We start from the raw sequence: 19,004 nt of genomic DNA, 5'->3' as shown, positions 1-19,004 counted from the left end.
GGGAGACACAGAGCCAAAGACTGACTACCCACTCGTGACCCCTACTGTGTCATCAGGGACACGTACAACTACACAAGCCAACATTTATTAACGATTCCCTATAACACACACAACTGTAGCCAGCTCTTACTGTCACTTATTTTCCCAAATATGAGCCACTGCCAAAAGGAGACAGATCAATAAAGACACAAATTATGTCTTCTATCTGTACTACCCTCATGTCTAGCATAAGGCTACACCCTGATCAAGCAATTCATTCAACAAACGTGATGGGACAAAGTTAATCAACAACAAGTTCTGTTTCAAAGATAAGTGATTTAAAACACCAGTTTCTTCCTCAACTTTTGCCATCATAGTCAATCACGTACCAACATCCAGAGGAAAGCTCTGTTCAAGCTTCCGGCTCCATGGCCACTAAGCAAAGCAGAAAACTTTCAAGGTCTCCAGTGCAAATTTAAAAATAAACTGGTTATTTCTCAACAACTTTTCTGATGGACAGAATAGTATAAGTCATTAAAAAAGACACATCTGGGGAGAATGTACTCAGTAGATGAAAAGCACCTGCCTAGCATATGCCAGGATCCAGCTTTCATCTCCTGTATGAAAAGAAAAAAAGTGGAAGGCAAAAGAAGAATATGAAGCAGTGGCACCTTATCAGAGGAGGGCAAGAAAAAAAAAGGAAGCCCTCCCAAGACCTGTCTGATGACATTTCCAGGATTGGGTAAAGGTAGAAAGGGCCAGGTGCAGAGATCTTGAGAGCTCACTGTGGGCAACAGAGAGCCCTGAAGTGATCCAGAACAGAGTGGCCTCCTGAGCCTTTCATTAGTTTTCTCACTTGAAGAAACCACATGGGAAAAAGTGTTTCATTACTCACAGTCCTGCGACGATCTGTGGCGGAAGGTGAACCGGAGGTGACTGCGGTTAACATCCTCGATGGGGATGGCCACCTGGAAGAACCAAAAAAAAAGGTACAGCACTGTGCCTAACACCTTCTCACAGGAACAGCTTTCCTCACGTACAACTGTAAATATTTCTATGCTGCAGTAGTGGAAATACTGTATATCTAATCCTCTCCATGTTTTTTCCAAAGGCAAAATGTCTTTTGAAATTCAATTAAAAGGACACAAAAATAACTTGACTAGACAGCTGGACTTTTGTTTTATAATGTTCTAATTTTTACTGTAAAATTCTGTTTTAAAAGTGCCTGTCTTCCTTTTTAGGGCTAACACAAAGGTGTCTATACACCCAACAGAGTTGCACCAAGAAAGTCTTGTTGTCACAGTATCTTAAAAGAAAGAGACCTCATACATGCAAAGATTTTCCCTAATTCTCACTTCTAACTTCTGTTATTCCAGAACAACCCCTGGGCTACTTTTCCAATATTCAAACTGTTGGTAGTGGGCTGATGGGAGCTGTGAGCCTGCTGTACTATGGAAATGCACAGTATCGATGCCCTACACATAGCATCCATGCCCCCAGCAATAAGCTCCATAGACTGAAATGCCCATTTTTCCCATTTAGTGTAAGGCAGCATGTCACACATAAAACAGACGTGGAAAAAGAAAGACAATAACTATCTTCAAAAGACTCTGTCATTTGCCTCCATGAAAGTCCTATTTTTATGTCCAAAAAGAGATGAGGGTAAATGCATTCCAAGAAATGACAACGTGGTTCCTTAGCAACCTTGACTTGACTGTTAGGAGGCCACTCTGCCCGCATGGCACCAGCAGCACGCAGCCCTCTGAGCTGGCTAAGAGGTAGAGATTTCCTTAGGAAACAAATGAGCATTTCATAATCAACCCTAGGTGATAAAATGGCTATGCAAACAATACCTTCACGGTCTCAAACCAGCGTGGCTGTTTCACTTGGTAATAAATCACAGATTTGTACTCTGAAATCGCCTCATCACCAGCACCCGGGAAAAGCACATGCTTTAAAAGAAGACATAAAGAGTTCACATAAGACCTCATAGGACGTGACACAGCATCCATCTCCCACCACACTCACTCCCTGAACCAGAGGAGGAGACAGTAATGTTCTCCCAGTGACAGAAGGATGGCTCTGTTACAACAGCCAGCCTATGCCTCTGGCCTCAGACACTGGAGCTGCGACAATTATGAGAGTGGGGATAACACTGTCCTTGCTCCTCCCCAAGCACTTTAACATCAGGGTCTGCAGACAGTGGCCTGATTCACTCCATGGGTCTAGAATACAAGGATAGAGAGCTGTCAGCCACTGGAACTGTCAGAAGCAAAGTCACACTGATCAAACCCCAGAAGCAAAGAGAGTACTGCCCCACTTCCAGGGAAACAGACTGGGCAGTGACAGTGGACACGGCCCCCCAGAAGGAAGGGAGCACAACCCTCACAGCTGAGACCAGGCACAAACTAAGTTGTTGCTCTCCAGCCACAGGACACAGACACACCCCAAGGGACACCTGCTGTGCTTGGTGATTCATGCACAGAGGAAGTCACAGTCTCTGGGCCCACCCGGAGGGACCCTGCTGACCGCTGTGACCATAAAGGAAACAAATGCTGGTTACCACAGGGCAGAGGTGGGGTGGTGGGACAGGTCTACTTTTCACTCTCATTCTCTGATCCTGAACAAATAGCTAATGTCTTCCAGTCTCAATTTCTCCACTCTTAAAATGGTGATGACACTGCTTTGTGTACTTCCAATAGGACTGCTAGACCCCTAGATGCTGGAACCCAGTAAATGAGGCTCCCTGACAAGAACCCTGAAAAACCACTTTAGGTAGTTAGGTACAGTGGTACATCCCCATGATTCTAGCACCTGGGAGGCTGAGGCAGGAAGCTTCCCACAAGTTCAAGGCCAGCCTGAACTACACAGCAAGACTCTGTCTCAAAACAAAAAGAGAACACTGTCAAAACCCCAGGAGGTAATCTGGTTACCAAAACACAGGAGATGCCAAGGCAAGCTGCAGAAAAGCCAAACCCCATGCCTGGCCCAACAAACAGAATTACCCAGTCCCTGTAGGATATTCCGTATTCCGTAACAGTGGATATCTGGACAACCCTACAGAATAACTCTGTAACAAGAAATACCTCAAGTCGTTTCCCATCCTCATCATAGACAGACACCGTCACCTCGACGTTCTTTGCCGTGGTCTTGCTTCCTTTATCAAAATCTCCTTGAACTAATGTGACATAGATATCATTTCGAACATCACCTGGGGGAAAAATTATACCTTTAAAGTATTCGTTACTCATACTATAACCATAATTTTTTTTTAAATTTCATTTAAAGAAAGACTAAGCAAAACCGAAAATGGATAGAAATAATACATACATTCAGAGAAAAAATAAACAGTAAGAAATCACTAGTTAACGTTTACATACTATCCTTTTACAAACAGTTGTTCAAGATACAAAAGTGGAACATATAAAGTGGGAATACAAACAGCAAGACTGCAAACAGTATAACCATAAATTTTACAAAACACGATCTAGTATATTAGCTATTCTACTGAATATTATAAATTGGGTACTACATTTCATGTTTACGAAGTATTTTCTACAAAAGTCTCAGCATTTAGAGACATAACAAAAGCAAGTATCATCAGCCTCAGATTTGTACAATAGTAGGAATCATTCAAACCCTCTAGTCATCTGCTTGTTCCTCAGGTGGGCAGAAGATTTCTAAGCACCTCTGAGATCAGTGAAGGCTCAACGTGGCCACAATACCACTGAGGGGCTGTGTTCACAGCCCATCTCGACCTACATTATCATCCCTTGTCACATACTGGCTGTGGTCACCTGAGTTCTCAGGAGCAAGGAATATCACACCTCAAAGTGGCACAGCCAAGCAGATAACAAGCAGTGTCAGCCTCCTCTGGAACTTTCAAAAATGCATGATTCAGGAGTTGAACTGAAAACCGATTAAGAATGAAAACCACAAACTTAGGATCATGGCCAAGGGATGGGTCATAAGAGAAATTTTCTGCACAGCCCTTCTCTTCTGGCAAGCTGCTGTCAAGATCCTAAATAAGGACTACACAAAGATGACTGCAAAAGAGACCTGTGCATTTTAAAGTAAGATGGGCCTTTAATTGCAGAGAAAAACTTACAACAAATGGACTCAAGACGTTTCTTCCTACTAAGAACATACGAAGCCCCTGGTAATGGTCCAATTGGGAAAACTTCGCAAGCTTCGTTAGCAGTGTGATTTAGAAGAAGCATCACTGGGCCAATGACTGCTCATCTGCCATCTGCCTCTGGTCCCTTCCTGTGCCTGATCCTGTTCTGCACAGGGGACCAGAAATGGTCCATTAAGAGCAGCAAAGGGGTCCAGTCTGTCTAAAGGACAGGGACTGCTTAAAGAAAACACTTCCTGTTGTATTCTTATTTTATCGTTTTCTTTCTTTTCTATTTTTTTACTCTTTTTTTATTTTGGCTTTTAATGTATCCAACTATTAAATTACACTTTCATTTAAAAGTCATTATTATAATAGTCCCAGTGGGTTGCTCCCACAGCAATGACTGCTGGAGAGACATGTGGTTGCAGCCACAGATGCTCCCCGCCAGAGAAGTGAAAAAGAATGGCAGTGGGAGGCAAGGCTGCCCATCCAAGACCTGCTACTAAGCAGTGTCACCTTGGATTAACCTCTTGGGCCACCACCATTAAACACCCTCATCGGAAAGGCAGCCATATAGATTTTATGATATCTCAGTCTGAAAAAATCTATGAAAGCGCAAAAACTATAATCAAAATAGTTACAGAAGTTTTCCAAAGATGTCATCAACCAGTGAGGTAACAGGGGCTCAGGACAATAACACTGTCTCACTCCTGTATTCACCTGGAGATCGGTTCTCTGGGGTCATTCCCAAAGTAAGACCTCACTTAGAAAAGGTAAAACTCCAAGATGGGTATTCACAAAAGGCCCTCAGAAAATGCTTCCTTGTGTTGCAGGGCTCACATTTTGGAAGGAACTAGAGAAAATGTAGAGGACGCCAGTCACCTTTCTAACTGGAAGGAGAAATGTGCTTTCTGCCTTGATCCTTCAGAAAGACTCCAGAAAAACAGTGGGGAATCATAAGAAGGCAAAAGTCATGAAGGTAACAGGACAGGCTTTCCCAGTCTAAGGAAGAGGCACCTCTCCAAAGGCCAGCTGACAAAACAGGGCAATGCACAGGTTCTGCTGGGCTAACGTTGAGGGGTTGAAACTACCCACGCTGTGTTATGGTGCCCACAGCCCAACTACACAGACAACAAAAATGGCGCTGACTCACTGCAGCCAGAATCCCTTTTAGGGACCTTCCGCTGGCTCTCACCACGTGGAACCTTCAAACAACGTGCAGCTGTACATGTTCTTTAGGAATCTATCATGGGATAATGGAATAGTCTCTGGCTTACTGAGGCCATCAATTGAAAAGGAAACTCCATCAGTGTGACAGAAGTTTTCTAGGTTTCCCCTTAGAATCTGAGGACATCCTAAAGCACACAGATTAATGCACAGTGTCAATTGCTTCATCTATAAATTTGTAATTCAAGTCCAAATGCGAAGAAAAAAATCCACAAATTAGTCCACTTTCGTTAACAGGCTTAAATTAATTGGCTGGATAGATGCAGCAGCAGCAACAGCCACCCCAGAGTCTCATTGGGGCGGGCTGGCCTTCGTTTCCTTTTCAGGTAAGGCTAGTGCACATTCACCAGCAGAATAATCAACAGCCCACAAGAGCCCAGAAAAAAGAAAGGAATGACAGCCCCAGTGTCTCAGAGTTTCAAGAAAATAAGGCCAGTGAGTCTTCCAGTGTGCTCCCCCCCGCCACCAAACCACAGCAGAGGCCTGCAAAAGAAGGCTGTATGTGACTGTGGCTAATAATGTAGCGTAGCCCATTTCTACCATTCATTGTCTGTGTGACTTCAGGCTGTGGGCTAACTTTGATAGGAATCAGTTCAATACCAACTTATAGGCTCCCGAGATGACTTATGTGGACTAACTTAGTCTTAATGTGAACATTACTCACAAACCAAAAAGTGTACAAATGATAAATAGCAAATAAATAAATAGCAACTAGCTTCCCCAATATTTAAGGATCAAGTGGGATTACTAATATGAATATTGTTTGGAAACTGGAAAGTATTATACATGAGAGATTACTGTTAACAAGAACTCCACTGATCAGTTTACTCAGCTTAAAATCTGTGACTGGGTCAGAGCAACATTAGTTTGGTAACCTAACTAACTGAGCAGATACCAAGCATGAGCATTTAAAGCATTATCTTCCACAACTTCTACTACGCAATGGCAGGCTTCATGTTGGACAGCTCACTTTCCAACCCTTGTTTTCTCTTTTGATCAGATGTCTTCTTGTATGTTTGTTAGGTGTCCATTTCTAACCACATGATAGTAGAGGGAAAGCTGATTCTACAGGGAGCAACGTGCACATCCCACCAGCCTAGGCGCAGCCTCGCCCACTGAAGTACTCTATAACCCTGGGGTTCATACGTCACGGACCACACACCCAGCCCCTTCTCCTTGCCAGAAGCCACACATGTTACTCTACACACATTAATCTCAGTGGCTGCCTACATCAGCGCATGCTTCACAGCCCAGAACCAGTCAGTTCTTACCTGGCATGATTATTTCTGGAAACCCCGTTTTGCGAGCCACAGCTGTGGTCCTATCCACCAAATGGGGAAACTCTTTTCGAATCTGATGAATATCTCCAGGAAGTAATTTCAATGTTACCCACAAACCTGGGGAAACAATGAATACCTAAGTCACATTTAAAAAAATAAACATTTTAATAGGAAGTTTTTTCATGGAAGCAATTTTGATAAATGAACAACTTCTCATTCACAATTCAACATTTTAAGAAATTTGAGCAAATGAACAGTTGCACCTGGTTAGCTGCAATATGAATCTCGGTGGGGGTAAGCAGTGACAGATGAGCCAATCCAAGGGGCAAGTGAGTACTTCCCACATGTGCCAAGGAAAAGCAGCTCTTGTGAACTGACATACATTTAAGATACAGGAAAAGGTGGCCCTTATCTGGGAGTGCAATGAGAAGGCTGTCATTTTGCAGCCTCTCACGAAGGATGACAACAGGAGGACTCTAGAGGCAAATACACAGCTCCCTAAACCCAGGGCAGTCTCAGGTTGCTAAGCAGCATTATACTGCCCAGGTGAGTAACAGAGCACGGGGTTTCAGGGCACTAGCAGGCTAACTCCACGCAGCCTGGCACAGCACAGCCTGCAGAGCCATCCCCTGTGACACTGTCGAAGCAAAGGAGGAGCAAATGCTCTGCCTGACACTCAGCCCTTCCCAACCAGGGGGAAAAGAGATTGCCTTCTTCTAAATCAAGACACAGAGGATGTCCTGGAGAGAGTATGACCTGGGCTCTCCTGTCTGCCAAGTGGACAGACTGACAAATGGAAAGCTGCCCTGAATAAATACTCCTGAGAAGCCCTGACATAAGAGGGAGCAAGAAGGAGTAAAGTAGACACTTGCAACACCAAAAGCAGGAGACAAAGCAGCTGCTTAGCTCTGCAGATTATTTTCAAGGGCAGTGCTTGTCACCCACATATCAATGAAGAGGTGTCATCATAGGCTGGCAGGTCAGGGTGCTTAGTCCCTGACTGTGGGTGAGTGGCCCAGGCTGCTGTTCCCCAATTACTCTGTTCTGGTGCCCGTCACAGCATCAATATGTGGGTCTGTATGTGTGCCGTGTGTGTGTGTGCTCCTGAGTGTATCTGTGTTCATATGTGTCTGTGTTACTTTGTATCTGTGTACACCAATGCATGTCTGTATGTGTCTGTGTGTGGTGTGCATATCTGTGTGTATGCACATACCTATGTTTGTGTATATGTGTTTCTCTACTCGTGTCTATATATGGCTGGATATCAGTGTGTCTGTGTGTGTCTATATGTGTTGTGCATATCTGTGCACATGTGCATATGTGCCTGTGTAAAATACGTATTTCTGTCTATGCATATGTCTGCATATTAGCCATACTTGTTTCACCATATCTATTTATAGCCAGATATATCTGTAATTGTTTTGTGCCAGCATGTAAATCTGTATGTACAGCTGCTCCCTCCCTGGATACTTCCACAAACACAGGGCCAGTCATTCATCACTGTTTAGCTCAGGACCCTGTACTTGGTAGGAGAAAAATGAGAAAACCACAGACCTTGGCCACAAGCAACTTGCATTCTAAGCAGTGCCAGGAAATGTCCCATGGTGCATACAAAGGACATCACTACAGCAGTTCTGCCTGCTTTGACCCCACACCCACTTTGCTCTATCCTCAGGCTACCTATCTTGTAGTAGATGTCCTAGAAATGTCTTTTCCCTTCACAAAGATCAAAAGATCAACATTATTAATGGTTGAGAAAGTTAAAAAGTCACTGACATTTTGTCTTTTGTTAGCTAGTGAAAGTGCCTTTTCTTGGCCATCCAGTGAGACTCTCAATGTATTCAGAAATACCTAATAAGCACTGTGTGCCAGGCACTCACAGGGTGCTAAAACACAGGGTGGAAACAATAAACATTCCACCACAGACTTAACTTCACTGCAATAATCAAACACTAAATCCACAGTCCCTCAGAGACTTGTGCAAGTAGGAAGTGTTCTCAGGGTCCTGATCAAGCTGAAGGGACACACTCAAATCTGCATCTGGAACTCACAGGACTCCTCTGAGCCCTCATTAGTGGCAAGGGAATTGCAGGCCTGTGCCCACTCCAAGGAACTGCATTTGAGAGACAGCAGGACCATAGCCTGAGTCCAGGATCTGATGTGATGGCCTGGTAGCTTCATGGGAACAAAACATGTAGCACTTCTGGGTCCAGGGATCAGGATAATTTGGGTACATTGGTGATCAGGTAATTTGTCAGTGTAACCAGAATGGGCCAAGCACAGAATGAGCTCAGGTGAGACCTATTACATGAGAAGAATATGGTCTCAGGGCATTTGAGTATGGTCTGATAGACAAACAGCGTGAAGCTGAGCCTGGGTCACTTCCAATAGAGAAACTGAAGCCTCACTAAGCAAGACCCCAGGTACACCTAACAGCAGATTCTGTATGGCATTTCCTGGGCCACCTCTCTCTTAATTCTTCCTGGAATGACCTAGATTTACCCTAATAGGAAACCAAGGGGCAAGGATAATGTTGGAGGCAAAGCTAAGCCAGTGAGGAGCCCAGGGGATCTTGACTCAGGAATGCACTGGGTGGGCTTCCTGCAAATGCAATGCAATCAACATTCCTGTCTTATCAGTTATCACAGATCTGAAAACCCCCCCCACTTCTTCCCAGGGTTAAAGGCAATGTGGACATGGACCCCATCCTTCCCTGGCTTAGTCGGTTTTTGCCTATGATACCCATGAGCCCAGCAGATTTCTGGGCCGCTTTCTAAGCCGTTTCCTGCAGGCCTGACACCAATCCACAGTTCTCCTGTGTGATTCTAAGAAAGGCTGACCATGCACAGATGACTTGCAAGGGCACTGGTGATGCAAGGGCCCTGCTCCAGGACTGAGGCACAGCCAGAGGCAGAGACTAGCGTCAGCCTGAAAACAGCTCTAGTGTAAACAGCTCTGCTTGGACCTCCCCGTGATTTTCATTCAACACGCAGATGCAGATGGCTATGATTTAAGTGCCTGGGTCAGCTGAAAATCCGTCTGCAGAGGGTACAGTTCATCATCATTCTGGGTGGGGTATGTTCTGCTATTATTGGCCAGGGAGGGGGACTGTTCACAGCAGATAAGGTACCTGCACAGCCCTAAGAAGGATTCAGTTCTGCAGAACATTCCTCCGACTCAACACTGTTGCAAGTCCAGAGATTGCAGGTGACTGTCCATTGCAATAGACCCATGCTCCAAAGCTCTGTGGAGTTTGCAGCATTTCCACAGGCGGTCAAGGACTGATGCGCGCTGTTTCCCACCAATGTTAATGGCAGGGTTAGACACCTGACGTTCTGAAGGTGACTTCCCCTCAGGCAGGAGGCGGGGCCTCCATAAACAGTTGCTTTCTGGCAGCCCAGGAGCAGCCCAAGTGCCAACTGTCACCAATCTGAGGTGATTGATTCATTAGCCCTGCTGGCAGAAGGTCGGCTGCTCGGACGTGTCAGTGCAGGATTAAAAATGATGCGCACCAGACGGGGAATGAAGGAGGAGAAATCACTTTGATAATAGAACACGAAAGGGAATGGTCTACATAACTGAAGCCACCTTCCCCAGGGGTACAGAGGGAAACCCAGCAAACAAAGTGGCTGGCCCAGGACACGGGTGATGACAAAAGGGAAAAGAATACTCAGTGGGACAAGGGGAGTTGCTTCTTCCGTACAGTAAGGCAGAGCCATATCCAGAGGGCAGAGATTGTAGTCAAGCATTTTTAACAGGGTTAGGATGAGGGGACAGGGTTAGAGAAGACAGAGGCAGCACAGTATGAGCTGTGTCCCGGTTTTATCAGCACTGTGCTCATCCCAAATACTCAGTCACATACCACAAGGCTCCTTCTCATCTAGAAGAGGCTCTCAGCAGCACTTACAGAGGTGATAGGTAAGAAAATCCGCACATGTTGTGCCACGGGGACAAGCAATGCACACGTTCCAGCACTATCACTGTTGTCATCACCATCATCATCACTATGAGTATCAAGCTAAACTGCAAGCCAGAGAGCACTATCCCACATTCACGTGAACAGATATAGATGAAAAACTGAACAATAATATACATACCCTGGCCCTTGTGGTTGACTTCTTTGGCAGCGATGACTTTGTTTATAACAGTCTGAAGGAAGTCATTCTCCCCTGCCACCCTGGGTGAAAAACGGGATGACATGTTCAGCGGCTTGTGTCGAATGGCGTCGTCCAATGCGAGCCTGGAGGGCACGGGACGACCAAGACCACAGGAGACAAAGAGGCACAAGACCCATGGGTCACAGTAACAAGGGAACACAAGACAGTATCATCACCATTGGGAGAGAGTCGTCATGAGTCAACGCACGACAAAGGGCAGGATAGGTAACAAGAAAAACAGGGAAAAGCATCAATCAGGAAAATGCTGAACACCAGGGAGAAGTCAGGCAAACAAGGGCGACCCACTTCCCAGGAAGGTACACCAGGTTCTACTCCAGTTCTATAAACAACTAAACAAGGGACTGGTTGGAAAGGAAGGGGGCTGAAAGGCCTACCATTCCAGAGTATGTGAGGCCATTAATCTCATGTCAATAATTCTGACCATGTTTTAGGTCAAGGAGCAAGTAGCATGAAGAAAAAGCAAATTATAGGCTCCTTACCCCTCCCAAAAGAAGCTCCCTTGAACCTTATAGTTTGGGGATGCTTTCTACTCTGTTCCATGAGAGTGTGTACTCAAAAGAGCCTCAAATGATTACATGGGAGAGGGCGGGACCATCTTTGGAGAACACAACTAATAATTATCAGGTCTGAAACCTGAAATCAGGACATGGTCAGGAATGCAAATCTTCAGTGTTTTCAGGGGTCATGATCCAGGAACCGCTCATAGAGGCTGCACTACACAGAACCAAGAAGCCAAACAGGCAATGCATGCCAAGAGGAGTATCATGGCACTCCACAGAGTTCAACAGGAAATGGGTAAGAAAACATGTATCATGTCCATAACATTTAAAATCAATTCTGGAAGCAGGAATGAAATTATCCATCACTGGAGCCACATAACTCAAGTGAGCTGAGGGCCATTTTAATTTACTTCACCAAGTTTAAAAAAAAAAAAGACAGACACAGAGAAAGAGAGAGAGGTGCACTATGCTTCCTCCCCTAAACCAAGCCTGTGAGATAATAAATCAGTTTTAATGGAGCAAAAAACGGTTTCATTAGCATGACATTTCCCAAAGAACTGGTTTCATTGCTTATTTTACTATAAAATCATGCTGCTCTTTTGCTTCCAATATTGCAAATATTAATTTGTATATTAGACTTTCTTTAATAGAGCAAGAAGTCACAAATTACATAAGAGATAAGCATATACTATTTTTTAAAGTGGATATTCACTACAAGGTACAAGAAGACAGTAGCAACAACCATGTGATTTCAAAAGGTTTAATACATGATCAGTGAAAAATCAGTGTTTTTCAACTGATATATTCCTTAACTCTTCAACACCCAAAGGTTTTATTCCTTGATTTTTTTCATAGAAGACACTAGCAAGCAACTGGCAATTTCAACTTAGTGGCACATTAGGGCATCAACAAACTCAGAGTCCAATATATAATAGAGTATTCCAAACAGCAGAAGGGCTGCATTATTTCTCATGGGCCAAAGAAGCAACTTTGTATTACAATTTCACAAAGGCATATTGTATTTATTATTTCAGTGTTTGTCCAGGTTCCAAAATGATGGAAGTTTCCCCTTATTTGCTGAGAGAGCTTCCAGATTCTACAGAATGTCCTCTCCTTATAATGTCCAGATTCTACAGAATGTCCTCTGCCTTCACTGGATGACAGTACACAGCAACATTATCCATCAGAACTTTCTGCAGTGATGGAAATCTGCTATGTAATATGCCCTGTCCAATATGGTAACCTCTGGCCCCACGGGGTCCTAACACTTGAAGTGGGGTTGATATGACTAAGGAGCTGAATTTTTAATTCTCTCACTTTAGTCAATTTAAACTACCAACACAGGATGAGTGGTTACCATATCAGACAGAAAATTAAAGTGTAAGCATGTAAGTGACATAGCATCTTTTGCCTCCAGTTTCTAAGGTGAAACACATGCAGCTCCAAACTAGCTTCAAGCTAGATAATGCAGAGTTTTATTATTCTCCTTTCAAGAGGACTGCAAAATTTTCTCCTGAGCTATACAAAAAGCCTTAAGAGGCTGTCTATACAGATCATCTTGCTTTGAAGAAAGCCACACTTGGTCCATGTTAAGAGACACTTGATGGCATAATTCATTCCGGAAGACAGATTGGGTAAATCAATCTCCTATCTTCTGAACTCTCCCAAAGTCAGGGTTTCTAGGACAATCACTATGGCATATGCCACATGATGGAATTTTCTACAGTTCAAGTCTAGAGTACTTCTATGTTTGAAAGACAAATTAAGTCATCTGAACATGCTGTCCCCAAAGCCATTTAGCCAAAACCTGAAAATGGCATAAACTTTCTAAAAATAAAATTTGTTTCAAGCCTGAAATCTCTGCTACAAAAACAAAATAAAAAGCAAAAAGAACACAGAGCACTGTGACAGGTCACTCTAACTCACTCTATTTCTTCTTCCAAGATGTCACAACCCTAGGGAGAAAGTTGTCTCTTGCCATTAACCTAAAACATTCAAATTCTAATTCCTTCTTCTCGAGATAGGAATGATCCTAAACTGGCAAAAGACCTCGATCGAGGAACCCTCTTGCTTCAATCACCAGGAAATAAACACCAATTCTTTCCACTTAATCCACAGGTTCTAGGTTCAAATCAGATAATCAGTTTAGTACATCTTTCCCAAGTACTTCTTTCCATGTTTCCTGAACCTCTCTGAAGACTCATCAGAAGGAGCAATACTTTAAAAAAAAAAAAAAATACACATACTGTCCACTCTGAGCAAAACTCAAGATGGGAAAATCAGAAGCATGCATATATGCTTTAAAGTATTATCTCTTGCTTTATAAAAAAAAAAAAAATCATCATTATTTTGATTTTCTATTTTCTAAAATAGCAACCTATTTTTGCAAGTATTATATTTTCAAAAGGTAAATTGTTACTAGGATAAATGAATTATGTAAAGAAACATTCCCACTCAAGGCAGAATTGTAATTATTCTTCTTTTAAGGTAATTCAGTGAACACATGTGAGTATCTACCCCCACAATTATAAATAAACTTTAACCCTGAATTTATGTAACTACCAAACTCTATGGGCTAAGACAGTGACTTAACAGATTTTTCACTACTGTGAAATAATCCATCCCAACTTAGATTCAATGCAGAAACTTAATTACAAAGATAATTGTTACAAACAGAGGATGTCCACAGTATATCTAGTTAAGTACTTGTATTGCTCCATACTTACGGCTGAAAGGGAATGAAATGCTGCTTATCTTCATCATCTACTTTTCCATTTATTATATCGGTTACATCCATCACTAAGGACAAGAAAGAAAAAAGACTGTTTTCACTTAAGTGCTATACTCAGAAGACCAACCAAAAAAAAACAAGGAACATGAGATTATCTTCTGGCCAACCATAGCATATGCCACATGATGGAATTTTCTACTGTTCAAGTCTAAATTGCGTCCATGTTTGAAAGACAAATTAAGTCATCTGAACATGCTGGCCCCGATGGGATGGAGCTCAAATGGCAGAGTTCCACTGAATAATTTCCTTTGCCAATTATCCAGTTGTCACTCTGGGGCTGTGATGTTTAATACACCATTCCGTGATGAAGGAAATGTTCTGCAGTGGTGGTCACCTAAAGAATAGCAAGCATGGTGGAGGAATTGAATTTTTACTTTTATTTCATTCATTTAAATTCAAGTAGCCACATGTGGCAAGTGGCTCCCCTACTCATAATAACACAACACCACCAAATAACAGCACAATAAGCATGTGGCTACAATTTTCCAAGAGATCCCATGCACACATATGTCTGTGAATGCCAATTCAGGGGGTCACTCAACACTGACCCTCAGCAACCTACTCTCTCTCCAGCTGAGGAAACCAAGGTCACAGGCAGAATTAAAACAACATGCCCAAAGTCACAATGCTAACAAAGTCTCTAGTGCCCAGGTTCTTTCCATTTAATTAAGCTGCTTTCACAAATGCATCCCTTGCGTAGTCCAAGCTCACTGAAATCAGAAGAAAGGCTGATAGGCTTTACATCATGTCTGGATTAGAAGTTACCACTTGATGGCATCCAGGGATTAACCCAGAGTTACTTTTACTTTTTAAACAAAACTCTTTTTACCCTTGGCAATGACAAGAGCAACAAAACCCAAGAATAATTCTAGAAGGTGCAGGACACAAGCTCTGCCTCTTGTGTATCCATGCAACCATATTTGGTTGAAGAGCACCTGCTTTCTTCTCTTTGCATGAACTTTACTAGAGACTAGTACCACATATTGAAAATGGGGACAATTTTCATTTTTGCACTATCACCCATCAAAAGGAGTGGTGGACTGCAAGGTGAAAAAAGCCATACAGGGTCTCCTGCTTGGTATGGTAGAGTCCAAGGTGTATGCAGAGTATGTGCTGAGGGAAGCTGGCACACTACTCCAGTCCTGGAGATTTGGCATGGGGGTGGAACCAATAGGACCATAAGCCAAAGAGTCTATGAATGTGTTCAGAGATCCAGGCCAAAGTATCCCAAATAAACATTAGAACATCAAGAAATGGCCTCTCAAAGACAAATGGTCAGACCTCAACTCACCTGGTTGAAGAATTTCCCAATCTCAAACACTACTGCAGGCAACTGGCACTAAATCCAGCACTCACCCATTCCCAGGATTTCCACAAACCCAAGCCCACGTTCCTCCCACCACTACAGAATCACTATACACAGCTCTTATTAGCAGCAGTTATTCAACCAGCTATAGTCAGGGCAAAGTGAGTGTGAACCTAACTGAGCATCCATTGCATGCCAGCCCATTGGGTGGTCCACACGAGTGCATACAGCCCTTTTCTTCTGTGACACAACTTCTCACACCAGTGGTCTGTGTGTCTCCTCAATCATCTGACCCCCATGCCAAATCTCCAGGACTCAACTCTTGGATATTTGCAGTCTCAGTAACCATTTGCAGGAAGACAATAAGAAAGTAAGGAAAAAAGGCAGCTTCTGCCTGAACACCCTATGTTGAAAACAGCATTTGTCCTACTAGTAGTAACTAACAGTGGACTCTTCAGGCCCACTCATCCCAGGCTCTGGAGGAAGTCCTGAAGTCACCGTCTACGGAACACTCCTCACTGCTCCGTCAGCCAGCACGAAGGCCTGTGCCCAGGCCCCCACTGCCAAAGGACAAAATAAACAATCTGGAGGGGATTTCCCAAAATAACAGCCAACATAAAAGCCCAGAATAACAGCCCAGCTAACTATGCTCAGGTAGGAGGGGCAACCTGACAGAAGTGGAGAGTGCAGCTACAGCCACCATGATCACACCATGTGGAAGGTCAAGGAGACATGGGGGCTTCGGTTGATACAGTAAGAGGAGGGGAAGGCAGTGGTGGTACCAGGACAATAGCAAAGAAGGGCCAAGAACAATGAAGACAGGAACACAGAAGGGAAACCACGAGAAACATGTTGCAGAGAAAGAGGTCAGATGGCTCCATCTAACTGGTGGGACAATATGTCAGGACAACTTGCTCAAAGCAATTGGGCATGAAGCACGAGAAAGTAAGAAACCTACTGCCCCAGCCAGAGATAGTACAAAACCACACTGCCCCTGAACCAGTAATGCCACCAGTAGGAGCTTTCCTCCAGCAGGGAGGGATTGGTGCTTCCATTCATGTTCAAAAGTGCTCACTGCACACCTTCAGCTAAAAAGCCCATGAGACCAAAAGTAAAAGATTGCTGAGATAATGACATAGCTGCAGACTGCAGCCATCAAAAACCCTAATTCTTGAATAATACCTAACAAAATGAAATGTTCATAATGTAAAGATTCTTAGAAAGTAAAAAGTAAACATATAGATGGTATATAAACTTAATACCCTTAATTATACCTAAAAGTAGTTAAACTGGTAAAAAGACACATAAACTAATTTTAAAAAAACAACAAAACAAAAGGGAAATAGTATGATAAATGATGGTTTTTTAGGGTGGTGTTTATTTTCCTTTTCCTTCAGCAGCTGGGGTTGAAGAGCCCAGGTGTGCTAAGTATATGCTCTGCCACTGAAAAAGCCCCCCTTCAAGCCTTAGTATGACATATTGATTTTCATTATAAAATTTATACACCATAAAAACACACCAAAGCCAGGGTACACATCTGAAATCCTAGCTACATGAGTGGTTAAGACAGGAGGATTACAAGTTCAAGGCCAGCCTAGGCAATTTAGTTAGACCTTGTCACAAAATAAAAATCTTAAAGGATTAGGGTTGCAGCTCAATGGCAGAACACTTATATAATATGCATAAAGCCCTGGATTTAATTGCTAGTACTGCAAAAATATGCACATGTATGTATGCCTGCGCACGCATATAAAAACTAGAAGGAAACATACTAGAACAATCATAAGGTACTACCCTGACTATGTAAAATTAGGAATGATGTATTTATTTAATTATACTTATCTTTTCAATAAAATTTCCATTTTTTTTACAACTATCACTCTTATCAAAAGGTTTAAAAGAATGTGATTTTATTTTCAATAAAAAAACTAAAATCTATAGGTTTAAAGACCCACAAACACTTTCTCATTTGAAGGAACTAGGCTCTGTTGACACAGACAAGCAGAAATCATTCTAGAGAAAGCCTCAGAATTAAATTTGCATGTGGAAATTGGAGCTGCATACAAATATGTAGAATACGATTACCAAAAAGTTGATCACCCTTCTCAGATGTGAGAAGTGTTCCTTGTTAACAAGAGACAAAAAGTACAGTTGAAAGATGTGTTGTAAGAGTCAGAGCCTCTACTGTGGAAGAAGAATCTAATTCCTGGTGCTGAATGCCAACACCTAACGAGAGAGGCAGAGCAGCCTACAAACCAAGTGACCAATAGGCAACTAGCCACTAAACAAGCAGAATGCTCACTTCCTAACTTAGAATTTACAGAAAGACATCAGTTAAGCAGGTCTCAGAAAACTAGTTCTCCAGGAAGACCACAGGCGACACAGTGCTCAGTGTTAGAACCCAGGAATAAATGGGAACTCACCATCCAGAGGTCTCACTGAGCAAAGTAAGCAAACAACTGCTGGGCAGCTGTAATGGTGGAAAGGAGCAGAGGTCCATAATCAGGGACCTGGGAACCAATGCTAACAAATCCAGGCCTAAAATACACCAAAACAGAAGGCAAAGGCAACCAAGAGTCTCCGCAGTATTTCACCTGGGACTTCCCAATCTCACAGCAGAGCAAGGACCCACGCTGCAGCTGGAGCAGAGCAGAGCACTGCAGGGGGAGAGGCCATGCTCCAAAGTATTTGGACAAAGATGGGTCAGCAGGGATAGCACTCAGACCCAGTTTCTAGCAACCCCAAGGCTGTTAGGTACCAAGGACACAAGATAGAAGACGAAGGAGCCAAACGCCAATCTAGAGAAAAGCAATTAGGGAAGAAGAGATGGTCATCCAAAATGAGGGGACAAAAGGGTGGTAACATCACAACTAGAGATCCAAGCTCCAGGGACTGGGCAGTGACCCAGATGTCTCCATCAATGTAAGGCCTCCAGGAACAAAGTATTATTAGGGCGGCCAGCCTGGGCTTCCACAACACCAGGAGAAGTCCAAAAACTAGGAGACTTCAAGTTAATGCCTGACCTCTCTTCTTGCTTCATAACAGCAAGAGGCCATGGCAGCAGTATAAGGAACTTTGATAACAAATCCTCTCATGCCTTCCTCCCTAAGACTTCCTGGAACATAAAAACTGAACCAAAGCAAGCTAGAAAATCTCTATTTTGATCAAAAGATAGAGGAAACTTCCAGTGTCCAGACCAGACTTCACCTTCATTTTTAACAATCTAATGTTGTGGCTCATAGTAATTTATCATTGTAATCTCTCTTGGTGATCTAATAATCAAAGAATCCATAGCACCAGTGTTGGAAAGATACTAAACTTACAAATCTTGTCAAAGATTTCTCTGATTACTTCAGGGAAGCCTATACACCCAAGAAAAATACAAAATATTTTCTTCAAATACCACAGAGGTAGGAAAGAGAAAGTTCCTGAAAAATTATAGGTATCTCAACATATACATGCAAGATGCTACAGGATCTGAAAAACAGAGGAACACTTGATAGAGGTAACAAGTGATAAAAATGTAACTGTTTTCCCCAGCACAAAGCCCAAAGGACCTCAATAGGGCAACATACCCTCAAGATTTTACTCATAAATAATAAAATCACTGCAATAGCATACTAATT

The 19,004-nt window shown here is 43.0% G+C and overlaps 1 protein-coding gene across 3 annotated transcripts in view; it reads right to left on the bottom strand.

Annotated features, from left to right (window-relative positions):
• Positions 1-19,004, bottom strand: part of Dock1 (dedicator of cytokinesis 1) — a 516,033-nt gene that overhangs the window by 418,895 nt on the left and 78,134 nt on the right. For 2 of the 3 annotated variants that reach the window (XM_013143418.3, XM_063244929.1), the window contains exons 11-16: positions 14,008-14,080; positions 10,701-10,843; positions 6,595-6,720; positions 3,066-3,190; positions 1,833-1,931; positions 875-947 (exon numbers count right to left, since the gene is read on the bottom strand). In XM_013143418.3, the coding sequence (XP_012998872.1) occupies positions 875-947; positions 1,833-1,931; positions 3,066-3,190; positions 6,595-6,720; positions 10,701-10,843; positions 14,008-14,080 (639 nt within the window). The remainder of the gene's footprint in view (positions 1-874; positions 948-1,832; positions 1,932-3,065; positions 3,191-6,594; positions 6,721-10,700; positions 10,844-14,007; positions 14,081-19,004) is intronic. The other variant, XM_003479612.5, reaches the window with a different exon arrangement.

The sequence above is a fragment of the Cavia porcellus genome, unplaced genomic scaffold, assembly GCF_034190915.1.
Source record: "Cavia porcellus strain 051 isolate PalLab524CR breed Dunkin Hartley unplaced genomic scaffold, mCavPor4.1 scaffold_2, whole genome shotgun sequence".
Lineage (NCBI taxonomy): Eukaryota > Metazoa > Chordata > Mammalia > Rodentia > Caviidae > Cavia > Cavia porcellus.
This window is presented reverse-complemented; position numbering and strand designations above follow the sequence as displayed.